Raw genomic sequence first — 25,309 nt, forward strand, 5'->3', positions numbered from 1 at the left:
GAAACCGTTTTGGGTAATCTTAACTACCCCCTCCACGGCCAAACCACACTGGATTCACAACTCCCAACTCAAACTGTTCACATCTCACTATATGGCAACCCCCACAGGACTTCTGTCTTTGCGCATCTCCAAAACCTGTGAAACTCCCCGCCCATTCCTAAAGATTTCTCGGTCAGAGGAGTCTACTACAAAGACTATCAGCCCCTAATAGCCAACTCCTCCAACTCCAGAGACTCTGCTCCCACCTAAAACCCTCCCTGACCCCCTTTACAGTAATGAGATTCTTCACCTCTAACCAGCAGGAAAAAGCTACAGAAGACCATTGTTTGTCTCCCCACCCCATCTATAAAAACAAAAAGAAATATTGGCATCAGATTCACCACTTTAGGTCGGGAGCCATTTTTTATTTTTTAGTTATAGGTGGACACAATATCTTTATTTTTAGGGGTACAGAGGATCGAACCCAGTGCCTCACGCATGGTAGGCAAGTGCTTTACCTCTGAGCCACAACCCCAGGCCAGGAGCCGTTATATAACTAGAGGTTCCAAAGTTTCTATTCTAAGGCAAAGCTAAGAACACGTGCCTGCTGTCAACCCCACCCCAGTTTGAACAGTTTATAATCAACCCCACCCCAGCTTAAACTCCTAAGCAGCTTATGAGATTCCTCTTGTGGCTATAAAGCTGCTCTGAGAGTGCCGACAGGCTGCTGCTTCCCCTGGAGGGACAGCTTTGTTGGTTTGCCTCCTGTTACCTACAAGAAATCTCTTGTGTGGGATTCTGGAGTGTGGCATGGTCTTTGGACTTTGCATGAACTCTGTGAGAATCCTTTCACTGGGTCCCCCAGTTTCCTCCTCTGTAAAATGTTGTGTGACTCCGTACCCTTTCAGTTCAACAGTAGGGAATCAGAACTTGTGAGCCCTGCAGTGTGAGTGCCTTATCAAGCTCTTCTCTGGGTTGTGTGGTGTCTCCATTGCCCCACCCCAAGGCCTCTAGACACCTTGTTTCCTCTATAGGGCAGTAGGTTGGCTGGGGCCCACCCTTCTGAGGCCTGGAAGCTTCCAGGACACAGGGGACCTGACACTGTTCATCACTTATTTCATCAAATTGACAAACCTACAGCCCTTGCCCTATCTATTGTAAGATGGGCACATTCAGATGCAGGATGTTGCTAACCCCATGTCACTCTGACTCCATATGCTCCCTGCCTTTCCTGCAAAAACCGATTCTCTGAATATTGTTTGTGACTTCCAGGGTTTGCTACTTTAACTTTTCAAATACAGTGTATAGGGATTTCTTTATGTTTAGCACAGTGGCAATGCCCTCAGGAAATTCTAAAGAGATATTTGATGAATAAAAAAATATGAATGAACGGGGCAGGGGGTATGTTATGTGCTCAGAGTTTATCCAGAAGTGATGTTGGGGCTTCCCAGAGAAGATGACATTGAAACTGGGTCTTGGAGGAGGTTAGAGTTGGTCAAGCACATGTGCTTATCAGCACAGGATACAACATTTATTAAAGTGTAAAATGGCCTGAATGATTAGAACTACTTAGTGACTGAGTATGCTGGGATGCTGATGGTAACATGAGCAATGGAAACTGGTAAGGACAGATCCAGGAGTGCAAGTGTTGAAGGGCATGAGCATAAAAAGTAGATCACTCCATCTTGATGCTGGAGACACATGTGTGTAAACATGTGTATGACCATGTAGGTATACAGTTTTTGACAGACTTCATGTATGTTCTTAGTGATCTGTTTTTCTATGTATAGGAGCTATTTGTTTTAAATATTTCAATTTTTTTTCCAGGAAGTTAACTCTGGTGCTACATGAGGAGAAACCGAAGCTCACTGCACACTTAAGTGACGAGTTGCCACCATAGTCTCCAGACCCTGAGGGACAACGTCCGGGCAGAGGGGCAGGGAAGAAGGAGCTGTTTCTCCCAGGTAAAGGACCTGGGTAGACTGGCTGCTTCCTGGGCGGAAGAGAGGGAGGAGCCCACTTGACTCACAGGTTTCTGGCTCAGGAAACTAATGCTGGTGACACCTTCAAGATGAGAACTTCTGGGAGAAGCTGGCAAGTTTTGAGGGGCAGATAAAGAAATGAGATGGGTACACCTTAGTTTTGTGGACGTGTCCCACGGGCAGTGGCCATTGTGTGCCGGTTTCCAGGTGTCCCATCCTTGTTTGGGCACCCGCGAGGGGCCAGGAGGTTGTTCGTGGCCCTGAGTGAGCCCGGGGCTTCCTGCCCTCAGTCCTGATGCGAAGGCCCTTTTTGACCCTGGCAGGCAGAGCTCACCACCCTCCTCTTGCAGTTGAGGGTGTCGGAACTGGGCCCCATCATCTTGTAGTTGGAGACAGGCGCCCAGGACCCCCGCGTCTTCTTCGCTTTACTTGGGGAGGGGGCTCGAATCTCGCCCTGTAACTTCTTCCCATCGTGCCCTTGGAGAAGTTGCTCTGCTCCTTCCTGCCTCAGTTTCCCCATCTGTAACGCTGATCGGCCGCCCCGAGGCTGGCCTGTAACCTGTAGAGGCCACTCCGCTGGCGTGCAACGAGAAGTGGCACGGCATGGCCTGGGTCCTTCCTCGGAGGTCCCGCCCGATGTCACCGTGGAGGATCGCGGACAGGGACGCGAGGAGCCGGAGCAGGGTCAGAACGCGACAGCTAGGTCCCGGGCGGCACCGACTCCGGGCCTGGGGGCCTCGCCTGCCGCCTGGCCGTCCTCCAGTCTCAAGCCGGACCCCGGGATAGCCGTCAGAACAAAAGTGGTGACTCGCATGGCGTTTGGCGTCCCGCAGGCCCGGCCCCCGCTCGGCAGCCAGCAGCCCCACGCACTGCCGCCGCGCCTTCGGCTCTTCCGCTCGAACGCGCTCGGCTCTTTCCGCCGCAGCCGGCGCAGGTGGAGGGGGCGGGGCGGGGGCTGTGCGTGGTGACGCCGCGGGGGGGTGACGCACCGGCGTGCCCCGCCCCCTCCCCCTCCCCGTTCAGGCTCTGGAAAGAGAAGAAAAAAAACTTTCTTTTTTTTTTAATTGAGGAATCAACAGCCGCCATCTTGTCGCGGACCCGACCGGGGCTTCGAGCGCGATCTACTCGGCCCCGCCGGTCCCGGGCCCCACAACCGCCCGCGCACCCCGCTCCGCCCGGCCGGCCCGTTCCGCCCGGCCCTCGGCGCCCGCCCCGGCGGCCCCGCTCGCCTCTCGGCTCGGCCTCCCGGAGCCCGGCGGCGGCCGCGGCGGCGGCGGCGGCGGCGGCGGCGGCGGCGCGGGGTGGGGGGGCCGCGGCGCGGCGGCGGCTCCGCTCGGCGCATTGTTTTTCCTCACGGCGGCGGCGGGCCGCGGGCCGGCAGCGGAGCCCGGAGCCCCCCGGGCGTCGGGCCGCGGGCTGGTTCATTAAGTGGGGCGCGGGGGGGTAGTGAGGCGGCGGCGGCGGCACCATGTTCCCGGGCGCCGCCTGAGCCGCCGGGCCGGGCGCCGTCGCTGCCAGCCGGGCCCGGGGGGGCGGCCGGGCCGCCGGGGCGCCCCCGCCGCGGAGTGTCGCGCTCGGGAGGCGGGCAGGGCATGAGGGGGCCGCGGCCGGCGGCGGCGGCGGCGGTGGCGGCGGCGGCGGCGGCCGGGGGCGGGCGGTGAGCGCTGCGGGGCGCTGTTGCTGAGGCTGAGATTTGGCCGCCGCCTCCCCCACCCGGCCTGCGCCCTCCTCGGCCGGCCCGCGCTCCCGCGCCCCGCGCCCCGCGCCCCGCGGCTCGCAGCCGCCGCGACCCCCGCCCGGCCCTGCGCTCGGGGCTGCTTCCGCGAGCGGGCGAAGATGGCCGAGAACTTGCTGGACGGACCGCCCAACCCCAAACGAGCGAAACTCAGCTCGCCCGGCTTCTCGGCGAATGACAGCACAGGTGAGCGGGGGCCGGCGCGCTGTCAGCGCCCGCCGCGGTCGGGCCAGGCGGGCTGCGACGCCGCTGGCGTGCGGGTCGGGCCGCAGTCGCCGGGCTCCGCAGCCTGCTCGAGTGCGGACTGGGAAGTTTCTTGGAATGTGCGCCTTGGAACGCGCTGAGCAGTTATTTTGAAAACTTTTTCTGGGGGGGTCACCTAGTTGTTGCTTTTCCAAAACCCCAAACTCGGTTAGCAAGATGTCATCAAAGTGTCTGTGGTGTGTTTCATTTACATATCTAACTTTAAAACAAAGTTGGCACATTTTTAAATCCCTCCGGACTTCAGTCTGCCTTTGAGCTTGCGTTGCATTTACCATATCGATGTAAAAAAAAATGTTAAGAAATGTAAGGATTCTGATTTTTCAAGAAATCAGCAGTATACCGACCGAGTCATCTTTTTTCCCCCCTCATGAAGCAGCTTCCTTAGAAACTTTCTTGGAGAATGATATCAGGTGTGCAAGCGTGCTCAGTTCATTCAGTCCCTCCAAGTTGCTCTGGGCTGGTTCCTGGGAAGTTACCAGCGAGTCCTGCTTCCTCTTCGAAGCTGTCCTCTGCGGAGGAAACTAGGCGCTGTGCGAACGCTGCCATCTCAGCGCAGCCTGGCTCCTCCTGCGCAGCCTGGCTCCTCCAGCAGTCTTATAGTGGTAGCATCCGAAAATCAGTTTCTGATGAATGGGTCCAAATTGAATTGCATTGCTGCCTTCAGATTCGTGCTAGACACACCTGTTCAACTTGTGAAACTATTTCTGTGACTGGCCACTAACGTATTAAAAAAATCTATTTCTACTTTTGAAACAAAACTGGAATTTTGTGGCTTCAGTGTGACTACAGTTCCTGGAATCCAGCTGTGAAAGGTGTCATGTATTATCAAGTTAATGTAGAAATGAGGAAAATGATTTTTTAAAAAATTAGTCTAAAGGAGATTCTTGTTGAATTAAAATTTGTTCACCAGTGGGAAGGAGTAATGACTCTCAAGTGTAAAAGTCACTGATAATGCTTTTCTTTTTAACTGGTTAAAAAGTTGAGTTTGACTTTAATTTTATAAAATCAACTTACTGATGTGAGAAGTATGGAAAAACAATAGATAAAATGCTTTTCTGCAGAACAGATTTTATTTGCTTCTTTAATCGCAACATGTTTGAGTAAAAAGTCGTCAATTATGTGAAATGTAGATAATACTAGGCAAGTTCTTGTACCTACTGTATACATCAAGCCGTTTCCAAGATGGAGCCCCAAAGATGGACTTTTAGGGGTAGTTTCTGGTATTGAGCTATCAGCTATTAGTGTGCTGCTAATCACAGTAGAGGTTATCAGAAACGACTTTCCACAGTTAACCACTTTCCCCCCCTTCCTTTCCAGTTTTGAGCCCCGAAAGTTACAGGGCAATCTTATTTCCAGATGAGAAACAAAAAGTAACCATTTTTAATGGCTCTAATTTAAATCATCCAAAAACTAAAATGATCATATTTAAATTGAGTCCTTGGTTACATATAAATCCCCATCACATTATCATGAAAGGGTGTGTTGTGGACTCCTGAGCACCTTAAACAAGGGGAAATCTTCAGGAGTAACTAGTAGTCTAATATATCTAGTAATGAGATGGACCGAGATCTTAAGGATGCATATTAAGCAAATAAGGGCTTAAGTATTTATATTAAATACATTGAAAGGAGTGAAGGTGTTTGGTTAGTTGGGACAGAGAGGCCTAAGAAAACATTCTTGAGGGACTTAACCTTTTTTTAGTGAGAAGATGTCTTGGGCTTCCAGGAGTATATTGAGCCGGGTGGAGCAAGATGTGTGTCTTGCACACATGATCAAATTTGAGGGAGGGGAGCTCGTGCCTGGGAAGAGATGCAGGGTTGGAAAGAGAGGGAGATGGCAGCCTTGGAGCCTTATAAACAGGAGTAACATGGACTTTTGTGAGGACTGGCCTGTGAATCCCTTGGTACTCCTTAAGTGCGACCACAGGGATGGTAGTAAGCCTAAGAGCGTGACTCTGATTGTGGAGCTTACCAGCCAAGGCACTGCCTGCAGTGTACTCTAGTAGGGCTAAGTGGCATCTGAGTAATGAATGCCATTGTCACTAGAGACCGACAGTAGTCACCACCGAAGGCTGGGGAGAGCTTGTGAAGAATATGTGGAAAGAGGGAATGTGCTCCAGAGGAGAGTAGCAAGAGAAAGAAGGAGAAGCAGTACTTGCCATGCCACTAAAGCAGCAGCTCTGGAGTGGCAGAGTTTCATGGTATCAGATGTTGATGAAGTAGCATTTTTTAGTTGTACATTGGAGTCTTAAACAGTGTCCCAGATGCAATTTTCCTTTTCTTGGCACCCTTTAATAAGAAATGAGGACTTTGTTACTCATACTATGTAGTTGGTTATATATTTTAGAAAATTTTTTCTTTAACATGTCCAAATTAAAACAACGTACCAGTGTATTTCAGCAGCAGGGATTCATGATGAATAGGGTAAGAGAAATAAATGAGCAAGTGGTAGACTTTTTTCTTTCTTCTCTTTTTGGTCAACTTCATCGTGGCAAAATTTGTACAAGTAAACAACTTAAAAAGTTTTAAAAATTGTTTTGTGAAAACGCAACATGGGTATATTTCATCCTATCCTAAAGAGTTGTAAATACATTTTATAATGTGAATGCTCTTTTGAAAACATTTAAGTTTTTTTAAGAGATGGGGTCTTGCTATGTTGTCCAGCTGGCTTGGAACTCTTGGGCTTGAATGATCCTCCTATCTCAGCCTCCCAAGTAACTGGGACCACTCTGCACCAGACCATGAATCCCTTTAAATGCAATAAAGAAATGTATTGAAAGAAAACTTGTGGTGGATATGATTACCAACCCACACATCTTTTACAGTCAGATGACAATCTTGGTTGCCTGTGCAGTACTTTACATATTGGAGTGCTTTCTCCCTGTCATCTCTCTGTGATCCTCACTCCATCCTGGGGGGTGGGGGGAGAGAAGAAATTACTACTGCTATTTTCTAGGTGAGGATCCTGGTTTCAGAGAGGTGATCTGCCTAAAGCTATAGGAAGGGTCAAAATCAGAACCTAGATTGTTAAAGAATTCTGTATATTTAATTTGTAATTCTACATCTGTAAACGTTGAATTTACTTGAATCACAAACCCACGAGACTCTGGTATTTGGCAAGTTTCAGTACCATCACTCCAGTCAGTTAATTAAAACCCTGTGGGGAAAGTTTATAACTGGCTATAGTGGAGGGGGAGTAGGGTGTGTTTTTCCTAGCATGGATCCACTTTTCTTCTAGTTCAGGTGTTGTCCTCCATTTGAATCATGAGGGCTCACACACCTATTTACTACTGCAGAGGATAATTGAGAAATACTAAAGTTGTTTTACCTCATCGCTAAGTCCTGGATGAATAGGAAGAAAAAGTTTTTATGGAGACTTTTGAGGGCCAGGATTTCTCATGATTTTGCCTCATATACCCCAGTAAATTCCAACCTTTATGTATATGTAGAAAGCACCAATCAGAAATAAAAAGAAGATCTTAGAGTAGAGGGAGGAGGGGTGGGAAAAGCTGGGGTCATCGGATGAAATGGAGTAAATCAGATTCCATGTATGTAGGATTTTGTCAAAATGAACCTACTTAATATGTAAGACTATCATGCTCTAATAAAAAGGTGGAGGGAACTTTTTAATAACTTGGCAAGGTGGAGAATGCCTGTGGCTCCACTGGAAGCCCCTCACAGGTTAAGGCCAGTCAGTGTGAAGCATGGGGGGCGGCGGGGGGGGGGGGCTCAGACAGAGCAGAAGATGGGTGTCACTCCTTGTTTAACCTTCGGAGTTGATTCTGATTGCTAAACATAATTGAAAATGATTGGCTTAATCCTGCAGTCGGAAGTTGATGCTTAGATCTTTAGCCTGTATTTTTACACTTTTAAGATCTGCGGTTACAATTGTGTTTTAAAGTATGTCTTTACTTGGGCCTCTACAAGTGCTGACTTTGTATTTTTACTTAATGTGTTTGAAAACAAAATTGTTAATGGTTTAGCTGAAGTGTGCTTACTTTGTTTAGGTGAAATGTACCTTATTATGAGTTTGTAAAGACTAGGAAAGCTTTCCAGTCTAGTTCTTGGGGTCACATTAGTGAGGGCACCACCTCTTTATCTTACTGCAGCCAGCACTTGGAGTGTGTTCCAGGAAATTAGAGGGGATGTTAAGAGGTGTTTCTCATTCACAAACCTTGTTATCAATAGAATCCCTTTTTATGCTGGGCACGGTGGCTCACTCCTGTAATCCCAGCAGCTTGGGAGGCTGAGACAGGAGTATCATGAGATCAAAGTTAGCCTCAGTAATGGTGAGGTGCAAAGCAACTTAGTGAGATCCTGTCTCTAAATAAAATACAAAATAGGGCTGGGGATGTGGCTCAGTGGTTGAGTGTCCCTGAGTTCAATCCCTGGTACCCCCCGCTCCCCAACCAAAAAAGAAAAAAAGAAAACCCAACTTTTTAAATGTAATATGTGGACCAGCTAACTTTTTCTGTAAAGCACATATTTTCAGCTGTGTGGGCCATCTGGTCTCTTGTTGCAACTACTGTACACTGCCATTTTGGCAAGAAAACAGCCATAGATAGTGTGTAAATGAATGGGCATAGCTGTGCCTTTCTGTGACATCCAGGGGATTTGGCCATGACCTCACTTGATAACCTTGATGTGATGGTGGGACTCACCCATTTGAGAGCTCTGGGCTGTGCTCTGAGCCCATGCTATGTGCTGGCCCTGACACTCACCTGGAGATGAAGCCAGGGGGCAGCAGGGTGAGATGAACAGTTTGGAATTTAGTAGGATCCTCTTCCTCTGTCCCTCTTATTTCTCTTTAACAGTTTTATACATGTATATTTTTTTTCTTATAGTTTTATACATCATTTAAAATCAAGTAAGTTTAACAAAAAGCTAGGTAACTTCGTAAACAGATTTCTTTTGGTTCTTTGCTGACCATTTTGCTTTTTTGCTGATCCCAGTGGCTTCTACAGTATTTTCATTCTGTGCTATGGTTGGCTAGTGTTTGGGGTGGGTCACATCAGGTCTTTGAGCCTCGATTTTCTCAGTTGTAAAATGGAGATCATAATGATTTCCATATCAAAGGGCATCTGAGGGTGGACTGTGGTGGTTTCTGGAAGAGGCCTGATCTGGATCTAGCATTTGCAGTTACCAGGAAAAGTGGGTGTGCCTTGTCATTGCCTGACTTGCTAGGAGTGCTGGCCCAATGGAACTGAGACCTGTTGTTAGTAATTCTGGAAACAGCGACAAATAGTCTTGTGTGCACGTCCACAGAGGCCCTTTTGCAGGCACATATGTTGTGTAGCCTGTTACCAGACACACAGCCAGGAATTCTGTAATCAGTGCCGCTGATTTTGCCTCCGTTTTTAGTTTTTTTTTTTTTTTTTTAAGTGTGTGTGTGTGTGTGTGTGTTGCTGGGGATTGAACCCATGGCCATGTGAATTTGAGGTGAGCACTCTACCAACTGAGCTATGCCCTCAGTTTTGTTTTTTTTTTTAAGTGAGAACATGATAGCCATGAAATTTTAAAATTAGAAAAAACTTAAGTGTGTCATGTGTTCTGAGAATACTTAATAATTCTGAAACATATTCCATGGACTATTTAAGCAATAAATGAATATCTGATTTTGTTTCTTGCTGTATATGTTATAATTCAATTTGAGGTACACATTGGGCAATAGCAGTGTACCAGAGGATTTTGGTAGATTCCCTTCAGTAGCTTAGAACAAAACTTGAGAAAAGAATGTAAAACACACTCAGGTGGGGCAATCCAAAGAGGGTTGTATTTGTTTCCTCGAGTTGGGGGCCTTGAGTAGTTTGGTTCCCTTCCCCTCTCTGCTGCCTCCCCAGCCTCTTCTGCTATGCAGGCATGCATTTGGGTAAACCTGCTTGTCTTCTTGGCCTCCTAGGTTGGGAATAGCATCCTGGACCTGACAGTCTTGTGTCCTTGGATGTCACTACAGGTTCTGACCCTTGTCTAAGTCCTCTTCTAGTTGTCCCAGTTAATCTCTGGGAAACCTTTACACTCCTGGACATGCTCTCTGGCTTCAGCACACACGCCCTGTGCTACCTTCAGGCCACTAAGGCCTTTCCCTCTGTGTGCATCCCTTCTTTTCTGAATACATCCGTCTTCCACGGGCTTTGGTGTGGCCTATCCACAGCTCCTGCTTCAAGTGGGGGAAGAGATCTACCCTCCTCATTCTGTATTAAGCTTGGTGTTCAAGAGAACTCTGACATTGATTGGGAAGTGTAAGCATTGCACAAGTACCCCACAGGTAATAAGCTTTCACATATTTCACTTCCTCTGGGGAGTGCTGGAAGAGGGATCACAGGGTCCTGTAGAAGCTTCCTGGAGTAGGCAGTCTTGCATTTGAGTTTGGACTTTCTTGAAGGGGTCTGAGTGTGGCACTTACAGAAGGGTGTGGGGAAGATGTGGAAGTAAGCAAGGTGCCCCTTGCCCTTGTTAAAGTTCTTAGACAATGTGGAGAATGACTGTTGCTAACCTTTGAAAAACTGCCTTCAGGGTATTTATTTTCTGGTTCTAAATTTAGGAAGCAAGACTATTTTTGAGCTGTGTTTAAAAGTTGAATTCCTTTTTAAACTTACCCTTAAGTATATTGGCTATTGGCCTCTGTGATGTGTCCCCCTCCCTATGTTTCATTTACATTAATCAAAGGAGTGTTTAGTCCAGCCATTTCCACGAACAGTAAAATGTAGTGGTGAATACTTGTTCTTGAGTACCTCTGCCTCCCTCCCTCCCTCCTCTCAGCTCTGGGTTTCCATCTGCTACTGTTTGGAAATGTCTTAATTTGCTAGTCTTTCTAATATACCTTATCGTATTCCTTACTGGATAGTAGATACTTTCTGGATCTTCATCTCAATCAGCCTTTTGAACTTAAATAATCTGTAATCATAGAAAATGAGCTGTTTAACGGGTTGTACAATTCTGTTACAGCACAAGTTCTTTTTATAGTATTTAAGTTTCCCCTCTTCCCCATAACTAGCTAGGCTTTTTCTTACTAAAACTGCACCACCTGTACATGTCTTAACTTTATAGTTAGACTCTCCAGTGAAATATCAAGAAAAATAAGCTGCTCTTCTTTATGACAGCCTGTGGAGACGGCTTGTACAACATTTCAGCAGAGCGGATTTTGGTCTTTGATTACAAACTGAATGATGACTCTCAGGAACTATAGGAATCTAATAATTAGGGTTTGCTTTGACAATTATGGACTATAAGAGCTTGACCCAATTCCTTTGGATTAAAATATTTTGAGTATTTGTCACCTGATTAAAAGTGGAACCTTGTAAGCATGACTCAGAGTTGAAGGAAATGTCAGTGCTTTTTATACTGGGAGCATACAGTGTGATACTCGGGAAGGAGCCCTAGCTTCAGCTCATTGGACGCACAAGCTGAGCTCCCAGCCTACTCACTCATGACTGGGGCTAAAGCTTTCACCTCTGAGTTTTGAGGGACAAGGGGTACTCGCACTTGGATATGTGTGTGGGAGGGGGGATGAGAGAGAGAGAGAGGGAATGAGAGAGAAGAGAGAGGTTTCTGCTGCTGTACTCCACTTCTTCCTACTTCGATTAACTTTGTGTTGGGCTACTATGGTGCGTGGCATACTGCCTGTTGAGACAGCCATTATTATTGTTTAGTTGTATGGGAGAATATCAGACATCACCTACGTTTCAGGCCAGTGAGGATTGGAATGATATAGGTGAGGACCTAAGCCAGAGCCAGACCTGCAGAAGCTTCTTACTGAAACAGTAAATAGGAAGCTATTGCTTCTGCTTCTTTTGCTTCTAGTACCAGGTCTATTGCAGTTTCAATTTCCAGTTTGCAAAAGAATGAATTAAGAGCTGGATTCAGGAATCCTACAAAATTGGTAATAGTTTGATTTACTTTGATTAGTCTGTGTTGGCAGTGCAGCTATTCTTCATAGCAAATTGAAATCTTATCTAAATGGAACTTTTTCTAGTTGTTTCATAACAAGGACTGATTTATTTTAGGTTAGACCTTAGAGTGAAAGAAAAAGCAAGTTCAGAGAAATGATAAAAATCATCTTTCTTTTTAGAAAGCAGAGTCAGAGGAGAGAATGGCTTTGGGATCACTGTCCAGTTTGGTCAGGTTGACTGGTTGAAAGGAGTGCCAGTGAGACTTCATTCCTCTTTGGTTTGGCTCCCACTAATTCCAAGAGGAATGGATTCAGCTCTAGGCTGTGTTGAGAATTTCCTTTTCCTACAAACTCTATAATGGGAAGTTCTTTCAAAGGAGATTATTCTTTTTTCCATTCTCCTAGATATTATAGGTGTGGTCCTTTATATTTTTTACTAGTAGAAATTATCCCAGTTTGAACAAAGAATTTCCCTCCTGACTTATATCTTTATACTTAATCTTAAATCTTTAGTAAGTAACTTTTATTGGAAATAAACTGAATGCATAAAATATTGAGAGTTTTTCTGTGTTGTTTGGTCTTCCTCTACTGTTGTGGGAGTTGGGTTTTGTTTGAAGAGCAGGATCTATCTTTCAAAATAGTTGAACTTATCTTGAAACATCTTCAGGGAATCATTCAAATGATAGAAGGAGAAGTCAGTGTTCTAGTTCTCACTGATAACTTTCTTAGTCTCCGGTATGTGAGGAAAAAGCATTCCTTCTCAACAGCCAGAGAAGATCTGGGCATTCTCTTGTTTGAGAGATGACACTGGTGATAATCTCTAGGTCCCCTCACTGTCTAGTAGAACTGTCTGTGACAGTGGACATATTCTCTGTCTGCACCACCGAAGACTGGAATGATGAGCCACGTTTGGCGTTGTTAATTAAAATGTGCCTGGTATTCTATAGGGACTAAATTTTTTTTTCTTATATTTTTATTTTGTTTATTTATTTTTATGTGGTTCTGAGGACTGAACCCAGTGCCTCACATATGCAAGGTAAGCACTCCACCACTGAGACACAACTCCAGCCCCAGAGACTAAATTTTAAATTTAAAAATATTTTAATTAAGTAAATAGCCCCATGTGAATAATGACTACTGTAGTAGTACAACTCTAAGTACATGTGCTTCTCCTGTTAGTTGAATTTTTACTCTAAGATAATTATGACCTGCAGGAATAATAATAAATGCTCCTTTTAAAAGGACCATCTTTTAAAGATGGAAGACACTTTGAGAAATATTTATAGCTTTAGTTACTCTCTTCATGGGTTATCCACTCAGAAAATATTTTGCAAGAAGACCTTTGTGTGTGTGTGTGTGTGTGTGTGTGTGTGTGTGTGTGTGTTCGCGCTAGGGATTAGAACCCAGGGCCTCGTGCATGTGAGGCAAGCACTCTACCAATTGAGCTATATCCCCAGCCTCAGAAAATATTTTGTAGATAGTTGTATGGGCCCTGATGATCTAGTGGGGACATCACAGACCTGAACTCTGCCTTCTTGTGGTTCTGGGAAAGAGTTCCTGGGAAGCCAAGTATAACCAGGTGTGACTTCAGAGGGGAGGCACTGAGCATGGCAGTGTACAGGACAGCCATTGAGCCTGTGGGAGAGGCCTCTTGGGCCTAAGGATGAAGAGGAGATGGCAGGTGGTACTTCTCTGGGCATAGGGAATGGCATAATTAGCAAGTGTGAAGGTCTGGAGGTGTAACCTCTGGATTGTTGTTTTAATATTTTTGTGAACACCGGTTTTGCTTTTTGTTAATATTCTTTGGGCCACCAAAATTTAGGTAACTTCCTGTTGCCTCTGTGAGGATGGAGACTGCCCTGGGGGAGTTGTTTGGGCCTGGGATCCAGTATCAATTCTACTGCTTCATTATTTCATTCAACAAATATTTCAGTGTGTATTATATGCGGGTCATTCTATTGGGTTGTGGTGATAACAGTGGTGACAGAAGCTTCTCTTGCCTCAGGGAACTCAGAATTTAGTGGTGTGGTCAGGCAGCCTGCCAGTCCCCACCAGTGAGTATCATTCAAACTGAGGTCATTGTCTGACCAGTGGAGCTGGGTGTTTCAGGTGGGTGGGCAACTTGACAGAGGGGGAACATGGGAACTGACTTTAGGAGGCAGGTTGGACATCTGGAGATGAGGTAAGGTTAACAGGAGCCTTGGATGTCAAACCAGGGAGTCTAGGTCTTTTAGGGCTTAAAGAACAATACAGTTTTTTGAAATACTGACCTTGCCCAAAGTGACTGGGGAGATGCTATCATGATTTTTTTGTTTTCCTAGACATATGGATCAGCTTTTCCCAAAGTCCACTTTTCCATCTAAGCTCAGATCTGCAGAAGATTGACAACTGCCTCTCTACCCCTAATCCCATTTTGGGGAGGAAAAGAGCCACATGAAAGCAGCTCAAGAATCAGAATTAGTGGTTATATTGAAGATGTTATGGAATTTTGGTACAGATAGATTTTTTTAAAAGTTATTTTTGAACAGACAATGTATTTATATGGTTCAAAATTAAAAACAAAACAAAAAACCAGACTTGGTGAAAAGCCTTCCTCCTGTGTCTCTGGAATCACCTACCCATAGCAGCCTGCCTCAACTTTGCTTAGATCTCATTCTAAGAGATGTGCTATGCATCACTAAGCAAATATAGTCTCCGTATACTCTTTTTTTAAAAAATCTTTATTTCACTTATTTATTCTTATGTGGTGCTGAGGATTGAACCCAGGGTCTCACACATGCGAGGCGAGTGCTCTACCACTGAGCCACAACCCCAGCCCCTCCATATACTCTTTACCCAAAGAGCTTATATGTGATGTTCTACACAAGTGCATTTTGAACTGATAGATACCTTAGTACTATTAGAAGTATTAATATCAGGGCTGGGGTTGTGGCTCAGCGGTAGAGCGATCGCCTAGTATGTGCGAGGAGCTGGGTTCGATCCTCAGCAACCACATAAAAATAAACAAAATAAAGGTATTGTGCCCAACTATAACTAAAAAAATATTTTAAAAAATATTAATATCAGAAGAGTGGACTTTATTCTAAATCTTACTTTAATGGTAAAGTGTTTTGGTGCTGTACTTAGATAAATAAAATGATTTTACTGTTTGAACTATGTAAATAGGAAGAATTGAAGGTTTAAAAAAAAGCTAATTTCATGTCATCTTATATGTTAGGGTTTTTGTTACTGTTATCAAAATGTATATCATGCAGCCAGTTCACACTAGTGGTGTGTTTATGGTTTCTCAGTTCCTGGAAAAGATTCTTAAAATCTGGCTTATTAGTTGATATACAGATATCTGTAGCTTAACAGCCTACACCAAGCAGAGTGAAAAACAGTTTCTTGCTTGGTGGGCCTTGGAAGAACATTCACATTAACTGCACAGCTTTCATTAATTTAGTAATTAATCTTAAAATTGTTAACACTGAAGATGACCCCAAAATCCTATTAAAGGAAAGGGTGAATAAAAACAAGAACCTTTTCCAAGGGTAAGAAGATGTATGCTAATGTGTATGCAGTGTAAAAAGTTTTCAGATAACAAGCTCTAGGTATTTTTAGGGAATTGAGGAACTGGGGGTTTGGGACTTCTCTTTCATTTTATATTCTTGCAAGTGCTTTTTTAAAAAAACCAAAATCTGGGCTGGGGATATAGTTCAGTGGTAGAATGCTTGCCTATCATACATGAGGTCCTTGTGTGTGGGGGTGTCCAATCTCCAGCATTTAAAACACACACAAACCTAATGAAAATCTAGTTAAAAATTAATCCAAATCAGAACATCCTTTTTGAATATGTACATGTGTGAGTATTTGTATTTTTGATTAGGAGAATCTGTGACATGGTGATAGCAGAGTTTTAATAAATAAAAACCTTGAATTTTTAAAGAAAGTACAGATTACCTGAGAGGTGCCATTCAGAGATATGAAAATGTGATTTTTTTTTTTTTTTGTTATGTCCGGTTATCCAGTTCCCACTTCCTTTGTTACAAGATCATTTTTTTTTTTTAAATGGTTCTGGGAATTTGAGCTATATCACCATCCCTTTTAATTTTTTGAGACAGAGTCTCACTGAGATTCCCTGGCTGGCCTTTCAAGCTTAAAATCCTCTAGCCTCAGCCTCCTGGATAAGCTCCATTTTTAACAGTTTTTTTTTTTTTTTTTAATTTTTTTAGTTGTAGGTGGACACAATACCTTTATGTGGTGCTAAGGAATCGAATCCAGGGCCTCATACGTGTGAGGCAAGTGCTCTGCCACTGAGCCACAATCCCAGACCCTAACAATCTTTTTATAAGAGGTTTTTCATTGATGTGCTGGAAACTACAAGTCTTGACAGCTAACCACAGTTTCTTGGAGTATTTTGAAATGATGTCAGATTTCTGAAGGTGAGAAACACTCATTCTGCTACTACTTTGGGTACAAAATGTTACATGTAGATTGTCATATTCCTTTAGAAAAAAACAAAGTCCGTCTTTAAAGTGCTTTTTCTTTTCCAGCCTTCTAAGCTTGTGTGAATACCAGAAATATTTTTAAAAATATTTTTTAGTTGTAGATGGACTCAATATATTTATTTATTTTTATGTGGTGCTGAGGATGGAACCCAGTGCTTCATGCGTGAGAGGCATGTGCTCTACCACTGAGCTACAATCCCAGCCCACTAGTATTGAACCCATTTCAAATTTTAACCTCAAATTTCAAACACTCCCACTGGAAACTGGAGCACATGGGACTATTCCAGATGTTCTCACCAGGTGCTGAAACTTAATAATCTGGGCCCAGGCACCCCAGAGTAGGGGCTGCCTTTAAAAACAACAGTTTCACTTACTACTTAGAAGTTAACTCACATGGCTCAAAAATTGTAGGGCAGATGTTGAGAGCCTCCCTCCCTCTTACCTTGTTTTCCCAGGTCACACAGGGACTAGTTTATGCTCCCTACCAGTGTAGATCTGTGTTCTAGCACATACTGTTCCCTTTCTTCCTTCTTCCTGCCTTTTCCTTGCAAACTGAGGTAGCTTACTGTGCACATGGCCTTAGATGTTGGCATGGGAGAACTTTGTGTCTTTATACAGTTGCTTAGTGGTCTGTTGTACGAGTTTGTGCCATCACTGATTTAATCTGCTTCACTGATGGATATTTAGGTAATTTCCAGTCTTGTCCTCCCTCAAGCAGTGCTGTAATAAGTAGCCCTGTGAAGTTAAGTACACATGTATATAACAATTCCTAGAAATGGGTCTCATGGTTAAAAGGCATATACATTTGTAAATTTTTTGGTACTGGGGATTGAATTTGGGGGGCACTGAGCCACATTTGACCACTGAGCCACATACCTATCCCTGTTTTGTATTTTATTTAGAGACAAGGTCTCACTGAATTGCTTATGCCTTGTTGGTGATGAGGCTGGCTTTGAACTTGTGGTCCTCCTGTTTCAGTCTCCTGAGCTGATGGGGTGACAGGCCTGTGCCACTGCACCCAGCAACATTTGTAATTTTAATTTTACCAAACTTTCCTTGTATGTTGGCAGAGTCTTAAAAGTAGCACACCTGTGCCCAATATAAGAATCATTGGAGGTTTTATATTTTCTTTATTAACATAGTCTAGTAATTAGTGCTTACCCTAGGGTTTTTTTTTTATCATTTTGAGCTATGCAGTCTTTTCTGATTTATCTTTAGTGACTTGCTTTTGAACTTAAGGCATTGATTTTCTTTTTTTTGGCTTCCAAATAGTGCACACGTTTTCTTACACTGTCACTTAAGTTTACTTTCATGCCAGAATGCACTTTCCCCCTTTCTCCTGACTTGGTGTTGCTGCCTGCCTGTTATAGCTCACAAGCATTTGGCCCAAGGACCTGATCCACCAGGTCTGCTTGCTTGTCCTGATGTGTGGCCAGGGCATCTGAGGTCTGGGGCTTGCTCTGAGGGGTTGGATCCTAGCTCAGCCTTTCCTTTCCAGGACTGTTCTTGCCAAAATAATCCTTTCCCCAACAGTTTACTAATTGCAGAGAAGGCAGGCAGCTGGTAATAGTGCCTCATTGGGGTCTTGGTGTCCCTCTCAGCTATGGTCAAGAGAGAACAATGAGCCCCTTTCTACTGTTCCTGCCCTAAACAGTTGAGATAATTTGTAGGGAATGCAAGGTCATTTACTATGACAGCCACCCTCTGGTTCCATCCTAGTACCTGTGAGGCTTTTCTCCATCCTTTAACACACACACCATGCCTGGGAAACTTAAGTTGTTGCAGCTGAGAATGGCACTTCCCCTCTGACTTCTTGGTGTGCAGAATGAAGATAGGAGGCTCAGTACATATCCAGGATGGCATGGTTTAGGTCCATTACAACAGAGCACTTTCATTTGGGTCCGTTTTGGATTCTTGAATGAAAGAAGAACTGTCAGCATTCATTGAAGCGAGGTTTCCTGGTACCTGATGCAGAGTGGCCAGGAAGCCCATATGACAATGAAAAAACAAAATACTGAAGTTCTGATAGTAAGTGATCATGTGAAGTAGAATTTACCTTTACCTTTTCACAAGTCAAATGATTCTTGAAAACTGTAAAAGTGTGTTTTTTGATAAATCAGACTTACATTTTAGTTCCTGTAATGTAAAAAGTTTGAAATATACTTGCTAGGCAGGTTTTCATGTGAGCACCCCTGCATGGATACTTCTGGGACATGACATTTGTCCCATAGTTCAGCTGTACATTCAGGTTTAATAAGTTGAATTGTTGTCTAGCCTTCAACACAGAACTTAAGTTTATGTTAAAGGCTAGGGTTTGGGCCTTATTGTCTGTCATCTGCTGTGCTTTGTCTGCTGAACAGTGGGTAGATAGTTGCAGTGATCCTCCCCAGAGGTCCATTCCTTTTAGAGCATTCTTTATCTGATCAGGTGTGTGGATCCTGAGATTTTGGAAGTTTTTTCCTTGGAACTCACCATAGCAAAGTAACCAACTTGTGGCTGCTTAGCTTATGTCTTAACATACCTGCCTGATTGGAATCTTCTTTTCTTCTTTTCTCAGTGTTCTTTCCTTCATGTTCTACTCAGAGTTTGCCTATTATTTGAAGTCTTTATGGATCTTCATCCCATTCCACTTGGCTGTAAAATATGATATGTGTGTTATCAATCTAAGTTTGTGACTTGGTGTCCATGGATTGTCTTTTTCCTCAATTAGTTATGACCCTCTGGGTAGGAAGATTTCTTCTAGTGGAGTCTCAGTCCTAGTCAGACCTTCCCAGAGTAAAGGCCCAGAGCAGGGACTTGCCTCCCCACTGTGGGGGGCGGTGAGTGTCAGCGACTGTCCAGCCAAGTGGAGCCAACCTCCAGTGGATTAGTGAGGACCATTGAGGAGGGGCACAACTTTTTGCTCATATCGGATCACTCACTGTTCAGAATGAAGTAAAACCTCATTATTCTGTACTAATTAGCGGGTGGTGTGTCTGCATAAAAGAAGCCTGAATCACAGAAGATTTTTAGAAGGAATTTGCTTTAATTATTTCCTAATAGTATTATTTTAAAAAAAATGTTAGATGTCTTTTGGGAACTTGTTTAATTGGCTAGATGGTACTTACTTATAGTGGCATAAATGCTAATGAAAGAATTCTCTCTCATGTGTTTTCATTCTCCATTGTTGAGGAGTTTATTCCATTATATATTTATATAATCCCTAAGAATTTTCAAGGCAAAGTGGGGTTTAATTTACCAGAATTGCCACAGGTCATCAAAGCTGCAGATAATAGCAGGGCTGTACCATAGAAATGCAGTGGTTTTTGAGTGCCTGCTTTGTGCCCGGCATGGGTGCCAGGTTCTTGACAGGTGTTATCTTCAGTCCCAGTTGCCATGGGAGATGAGCTTGTGACAGTGATTCTGTGCTGAGCACCATGTGTACACAATGTACACATTGGGTACATTGCAGGATGGAGTTCTTCCATCCACTGCCCTGCTGGACAGGTGCTGCTTTCTGGTTTTCCACCGAGGAAAGCATATGCAGGACAGGAAGGTAGCAGCAGTAGTGACAGTTGTGATCTGAATGCACACCTTCCTGGGTCTCTTCTTACTGCACCAGGAAGTGCTTCCATGTTGTCTCTAATTAGAAGATCTTGATAAAGGTACTGACAGGGTCTAGAATGGTTTCCAGGTTCTCTAAGAATTGTAGCCCTGTGAAACACATACCCTTCTCTCTTAAGATGTGAGTTTCTCAGCATCCCTTACCCCTGTTAGATCCATTTTTGTATTGATTTTTTTTTTTTTGAGGGCAGGCATCAAAAATTTTGAAATGGACAGGTAAAAATTGCATGTTTTATCATATGTAACACGATATTTTGAAACACATACAGCGTGGATTGGCTAAATCAGCTAATGATTTTTTTGTCTTAGTTCATGTTGTGTCCAGTGGATGCTTAAGAATTTAAAATTCTTCTTTTAAGTTTTTCCATGGTGGCTGAATAAAATGCTCAGTTTTGAAAGATTTGAGTAGTTATTTATAGTGCAGGTAATGCCGAAAGAAAAACCCTAAAGAACTCTGAAAAACTCTTAAGAAAGCAGACCTTTTTTCACAGGGAATAGGGATGCTAGAGAGAATTAAGGAGTGGGTGGAGAGAAACAAATATTCATGGGAAGGGAGTTTCAGACTCTTGGAAGTAGAGAAATGTGAACACACAACAAAATGGCATCTAAAACTTATCTGTAATTTCTCACACTACTATTTCTTACTACATATAATCTTTGCATCAGTCTTCATTGATACTGAGGTAGAGTGAAATGTACCAGAATGGTTCCTGGAACATAAAGAGGGGTAAAGAGACAGATGAGTAAAACAGTGTAACATTCCAAGAGAATTCTTTGTTTTTTAAAAATGTTTAGTTGTAGATGGACATAATTAATTCCTTCCTTCCTTCCTCCTTCCTTCCTTCCTTCCTTCGTGCTGAGGATCGAACCCAGTGTCTCCTGATTGCGAGACAAGCACTCCACTACTGAGCTACAACTGCAGCCCTGAGAATTCATCATTTAATTTACTTCTCTTTGTTTCTGTTTTCAGAGTGTAGTAATAAATGACTCTTACTTTATATCTTTGACTAGCTAGGGGAGCGACTTATTAAAATTGACAGTGTATGTCTCCACCATAACTGGTGATTTTCTTGTTAATTCACACATTGATTTAACACACAGATGCTTACTGAGTACCTGATCCATACTAAGTACTTTAGCAAGTAGATAGTGGTGAGCCAGACAGCCAGCATCCCTCCCTCAGTGGAGCTTAAGCCCTCCTGAGTTTGCATGTGAAATTGATAGTGTAATTTTAATTTGTTCAGTATCTTTATTGAGTACAAGAGTTCATACTTCTGGCCATAGAAGATACGATAAAACGGTTTGTCCAAGTTTTGATATTAAAACAAGTTGTGTAATTTAGAGAATTTGGGGTGCCAAATGTAATTCGAAGGAAAAAGATCTTAAGATAGAGGAGATTTCAGAAATTCTGAAGAAAGGTATATTTTGTGGGTAATTTGGTTGGTATATTTGAAACAGTTTTCAAATGTTTTTGGATGGACAGATTGACTTTGCTACTCATCTGGTGATTTTGTTTTTGTTTTGAAATGGAGTCTTGCTCTGTTGCCTGAGCTGGCTTGATTTGGTGCTCAAGTGACACCCCAACCCCCCTCCCCCAACCTCAGCCTCCCAAGTAGCTGGGACCACCAGGGGTTGCATGACTGCACCTGTTCTTCCTGATATATATTTCTGTAAAATGAGAAGCTTTTCACCCAAGTACCTGCTAGTTATTTGTGCCTTGTTTAAGATGAAATATCACAAGTTCAAGGGTCACATATTTGAGGCCAGCCTTAGCAATTTAGTGAGGTCCTAAGCAACTTAATGAGACCCTGTCTCAACATAAAAAAAGGACTGGAGATATATAGCTCAGTGGTAAAGTGCCCCAAGGTTCAAGGTACAAAGAAAAAAAGGTAGATTTGAATTCTGATCATGATAAATAAAAATGGTCTCACAGCTCCTTTTGGGATACCATTTATCTTTATGTGTTCAGAAGTGGTCATCATGTGAGCAGGATCTCTGCTGGTTTAGGTTTCCCAGCTAGCAGTGAAATGTCCTTTGTTGTTTGGTTGGTTATGACTTTCTCTGTTCTAAAACCTTAAATTTTCCTCTTTCCTCATCAGGCTTCCCCCAAAATTGGAAAGCTGTAGTTTGTGTTTTCTCTCTTATTAGCTTAGTGAGGGGGTGGGCTCTAGGTTAGTGGCCAGGAAGCTCCAGAAGAGAGAATACTCTTGTCCTTAACCATGGAAATGTGACAGGTGGTTTTTGGTATTTTTGATGTGTGACCCGGAAATCTCTTGCCAAGGACAACAGTTCAGAAAGCAGGGTACCCGTGATCTGTGCATCTTCAGCTTTGCCTTAGGATTGGCAGAGAGAAGGGAATTTACCCAGGATTGGAATTAATAGCTTTCATCTTGAACCTTAGGAACTTCCGATGACTCAGATTGCTATTGCTCAGTCCACATGTTGGGACATTGTTGTGTAGAAAGCGTAGTTGTGCATGTTGTAATATCCTGATGTGCTTTCTTCACTCTCCTTTGTTAGTTTTTTTGAACAAAAGTATAGGGAACAGCTGTGAGAAGAAGGGTGGTATTGAGGGAATGTATGCAGCCTGTCCTGTCTTTATTTTCTTCTGTTTTTTTTTTATTGTGTTGCACATAATGATGGAATTTCTTGTTACATATTCATACATGCACACAATATAGCAATATAATTTGGCCAATATTATTCCCTGTGTTTCCTCTTTTCTTCCCTTCCTCCTTTGTCCTGGTCCCTTCCCTTTCATCTACTCTACCGATCTCCCTTCAATCTGTCTTGTCTTTTTAAAAAACCACACCTAGTATATTTGGACTGGTGGATGAGGATGTAAGAATTAGTCAACTCTTACTGAACCCAAACAGTTGTTAGATATCTGTGTTTGGACTGAAATAGAATGAGGAAAAAGTGTTATCAAAGTGGACACAATTTGACAGACCAGTCAAAACCAAACTAAAACACTAGCCCGAGAAAAGTACCCAGCTACAAAAATTGACCATGTATTTGGTAAGGACTAGAATAAGGCATAAATGAAAACTGGTAGATCGGAGAGTGGTAGGATGATGGGTGAATTTTTTTAAGCCCAGAGCCTTGGCATGCTAGACAAACACTACCACTGAGACTACATCCTAGCCCATGATGGGTGGATTTTTAAAGGTGAGAAATTGTTCTTCAGGATATTATAAAATAACCACTATCTATGGCACCCAATGTCTTAGTGCAAAGTGTATCATGTAACCCTGGAATATTATCCTTGCTTTACAAATGAGGGTAAAGCAATGAAGAAATTAATCTATTTGCTCAAGGACCCATGACCAATTGTTAAGTCAGAATCTGAACTCCTGATTTCAGTTTTCCTGTTGTCCTACACCTAGCCGGGGCCCTAACTTTGCAAATTTATTTTAACTGTTCTTGTGGCATTGTCTGCTGTTCCTTGGCTTGGCACCTTCTCCTTGGAGGAGTGCTTGGGGATGCTTGAAAGGGCCTGTTAGAAAATTCTGCAGGGGGCTGGGGAATGTAGCTCAGTGGTAGAGTGCTTGCTTAGTATGTGCAAGGTCCTGAGTTCAATCCTCAATGCCACCAAAAAAAAAAAAAGAAAGAAAGAAAATTCTGCAGGTTGTTCCGCACTTTAAGTATGAAATATTTGGAATTTGGAGTGTATTTGTTTCTAGTTTACACACTCTTCATCCCTACTCCAAGCAAATATGAAGGAAAGAATCTCTATTTTGGTGTTCCACTTTCTGGTTTGGATGAAATTTCATTTTCATGTTCATGGATTAAGGGGCACTGCATTAAAAAAAACATGTATTTGTAGAGTGATGAGTAGAAAGTGTGGGTGCATGTGGACAAAGCCTGGAAGGCAGCAGACAAAATGTTAGTTATGGTGGGAGAAATTTTTTTGAACTTTATTTTGTACGGTTTATATCTGGAGACTTAATAAATCTCAAAATTCAGGACAAAGTAGCAGCATAAAACTTGTGGACTGACCTGCAATAGTGGGGTGGTCCTCTGGGTACCACCTGTGCTTTTTCATGGAATTGTTTGCTTGATCCAGGATTATATTCAGTCTCTTCACAATGACAGGTCCTGAAGAGGCACCCAAAATTGAGGGACTATCTACTAAACAACTGGTTTCTACTCTTCAGAAATGTCAGTAATGGGAGACAAAGGCTGAAGCGCTTTTCTTGATGGGATGAGATACTAGAGACAGGACAACTGGGATTCTGAATTGGATCAGGAAAATGAGTATGACAAAAGACATTATTTGGACCATAAAATTTGAGTAAGGGCAGTATATTAATTATATGCTCGGTATTACACTTTCTAGATTTGACAAATATACTTGGTTATGTGAAAGAGTGTTCTTAGGTGATACATACTGAAGTATGTGGGAAGAAAGTATCCTGCTAGTCTGTAGCTTACTCTCAGGGTTCTGGGGAAACTGTGTGTGTGTGTGTATACATGGTAAGTAGTGCCTCATTTCTTGTGGTCAGATGGGGAGTAATAGGTGTGTATTAAATAGAGATGGTTTGCCAGGCAGGAGAGTACAGAGAACTTGGGCAGTGAAAAAGAGGCACTAGTCAGTTCTGTAGGGGAAGGAAGTCTGCATGGCCACTGTTCATAGTCACTGAGTGGGGTTTAGGGTGGCATTTTCTAGCCCAAGAGAATATCCAGAAAAGACTTCCAATCTAAGTGACAGGTCACTGTATTATGGCTGGAAAGTAGGGTGCATCTGGAGGGGGTTGGGTAAAGTACTGAGAAGAGGGAGGGGGTCCACTGTGATGGTCTTTGTGTGCTCTGCTCATCCATAGACCTGATGATATATTAGGATATTTTCAGCTGTGATTATATTAGACTGTAGCTAAAATGGCTTCAACTGTAGGCAGTGTATTTTCTCAATCAGTAGGTTCCAGGATTGGATAATTGAACAGTTCGGACCTCATGGACTCAAGTGTTAGTATTTTTTTAGTGTGAGAGTAGCAGTGGTTTCTTCTGTTTGCAGGAGGACTGCCACAGGTCCAGGACGAATCTGGTCAGAAAAGAAATTTCTTTCTGAGCCTCCCTTACTATTGTGCAGGAAAACCTTTTCCAGAATGATTTCTATTGACAGTTGTTCAACTTCCTTGAGCTGGGATTTTGTCACCTGCACGGGGGAGGTGGACATGTGCTTGGCCACTTTCTCTCCTGTGGCCAGGGAACAGTGCTGCCGATCCCAGAGAAACTCTAAGGCAGCCACCTCAGAACACATGGGTTTGCCAGCAGTGTAGGGGGAGGGGTAATTGGGTAAGCAAACACGAGGACCTGCCACCCTGGAGAAGTTGTTGTTAAACTTCTAAATGTGGGAGATGGGAGGGCAGGTG

General features: G+C 43.5%; 1 protein-coding gene across 2 annotated transcripts in view; it reads left to right on the top strand.

The window, feature by feature from the left end:
- The first annotated feature begins 3,717 nt into the window (after positions 1-3,717).
- Positions 3,718-25,309, top strand: part of Crebbp (CREB binding lysine acetyltransferase) — a 133,036-nt gene continuing 111,444 nt past the window's right edge. Inside the window, exon 1 of one of the 2 annotated variants that reach the window (XM_076840621.2) lies at positions 3,718-3,882. In XM_076840621.2, coding sequence (XP_076696736.2) covers positions 3,798-3,882 — 85 coding nt within the window. In that variant the 5' untranslated portion in view covers positions 3,718-3,797. The remainder of the gene's footprint in view (positions 3,883-25,309) is intronic. The other variant, XM_076840620.2, reaches the window with a different exon arrangement.

Source organism: Callospermophilus lateralis, chromosome 19, assembly GCF_048772815.1.
Source record: "Callospermophilus lateralis isolate mCalLat2 chromosome 19, mCalLat2.hap1, whole genome shotgun sequence".
NCBI lineage: Eukaryota > Metazoa > Chordata > Mammalia > Rodentia > Sciuridae > Callospermophilus > Callospermophilus lateralis.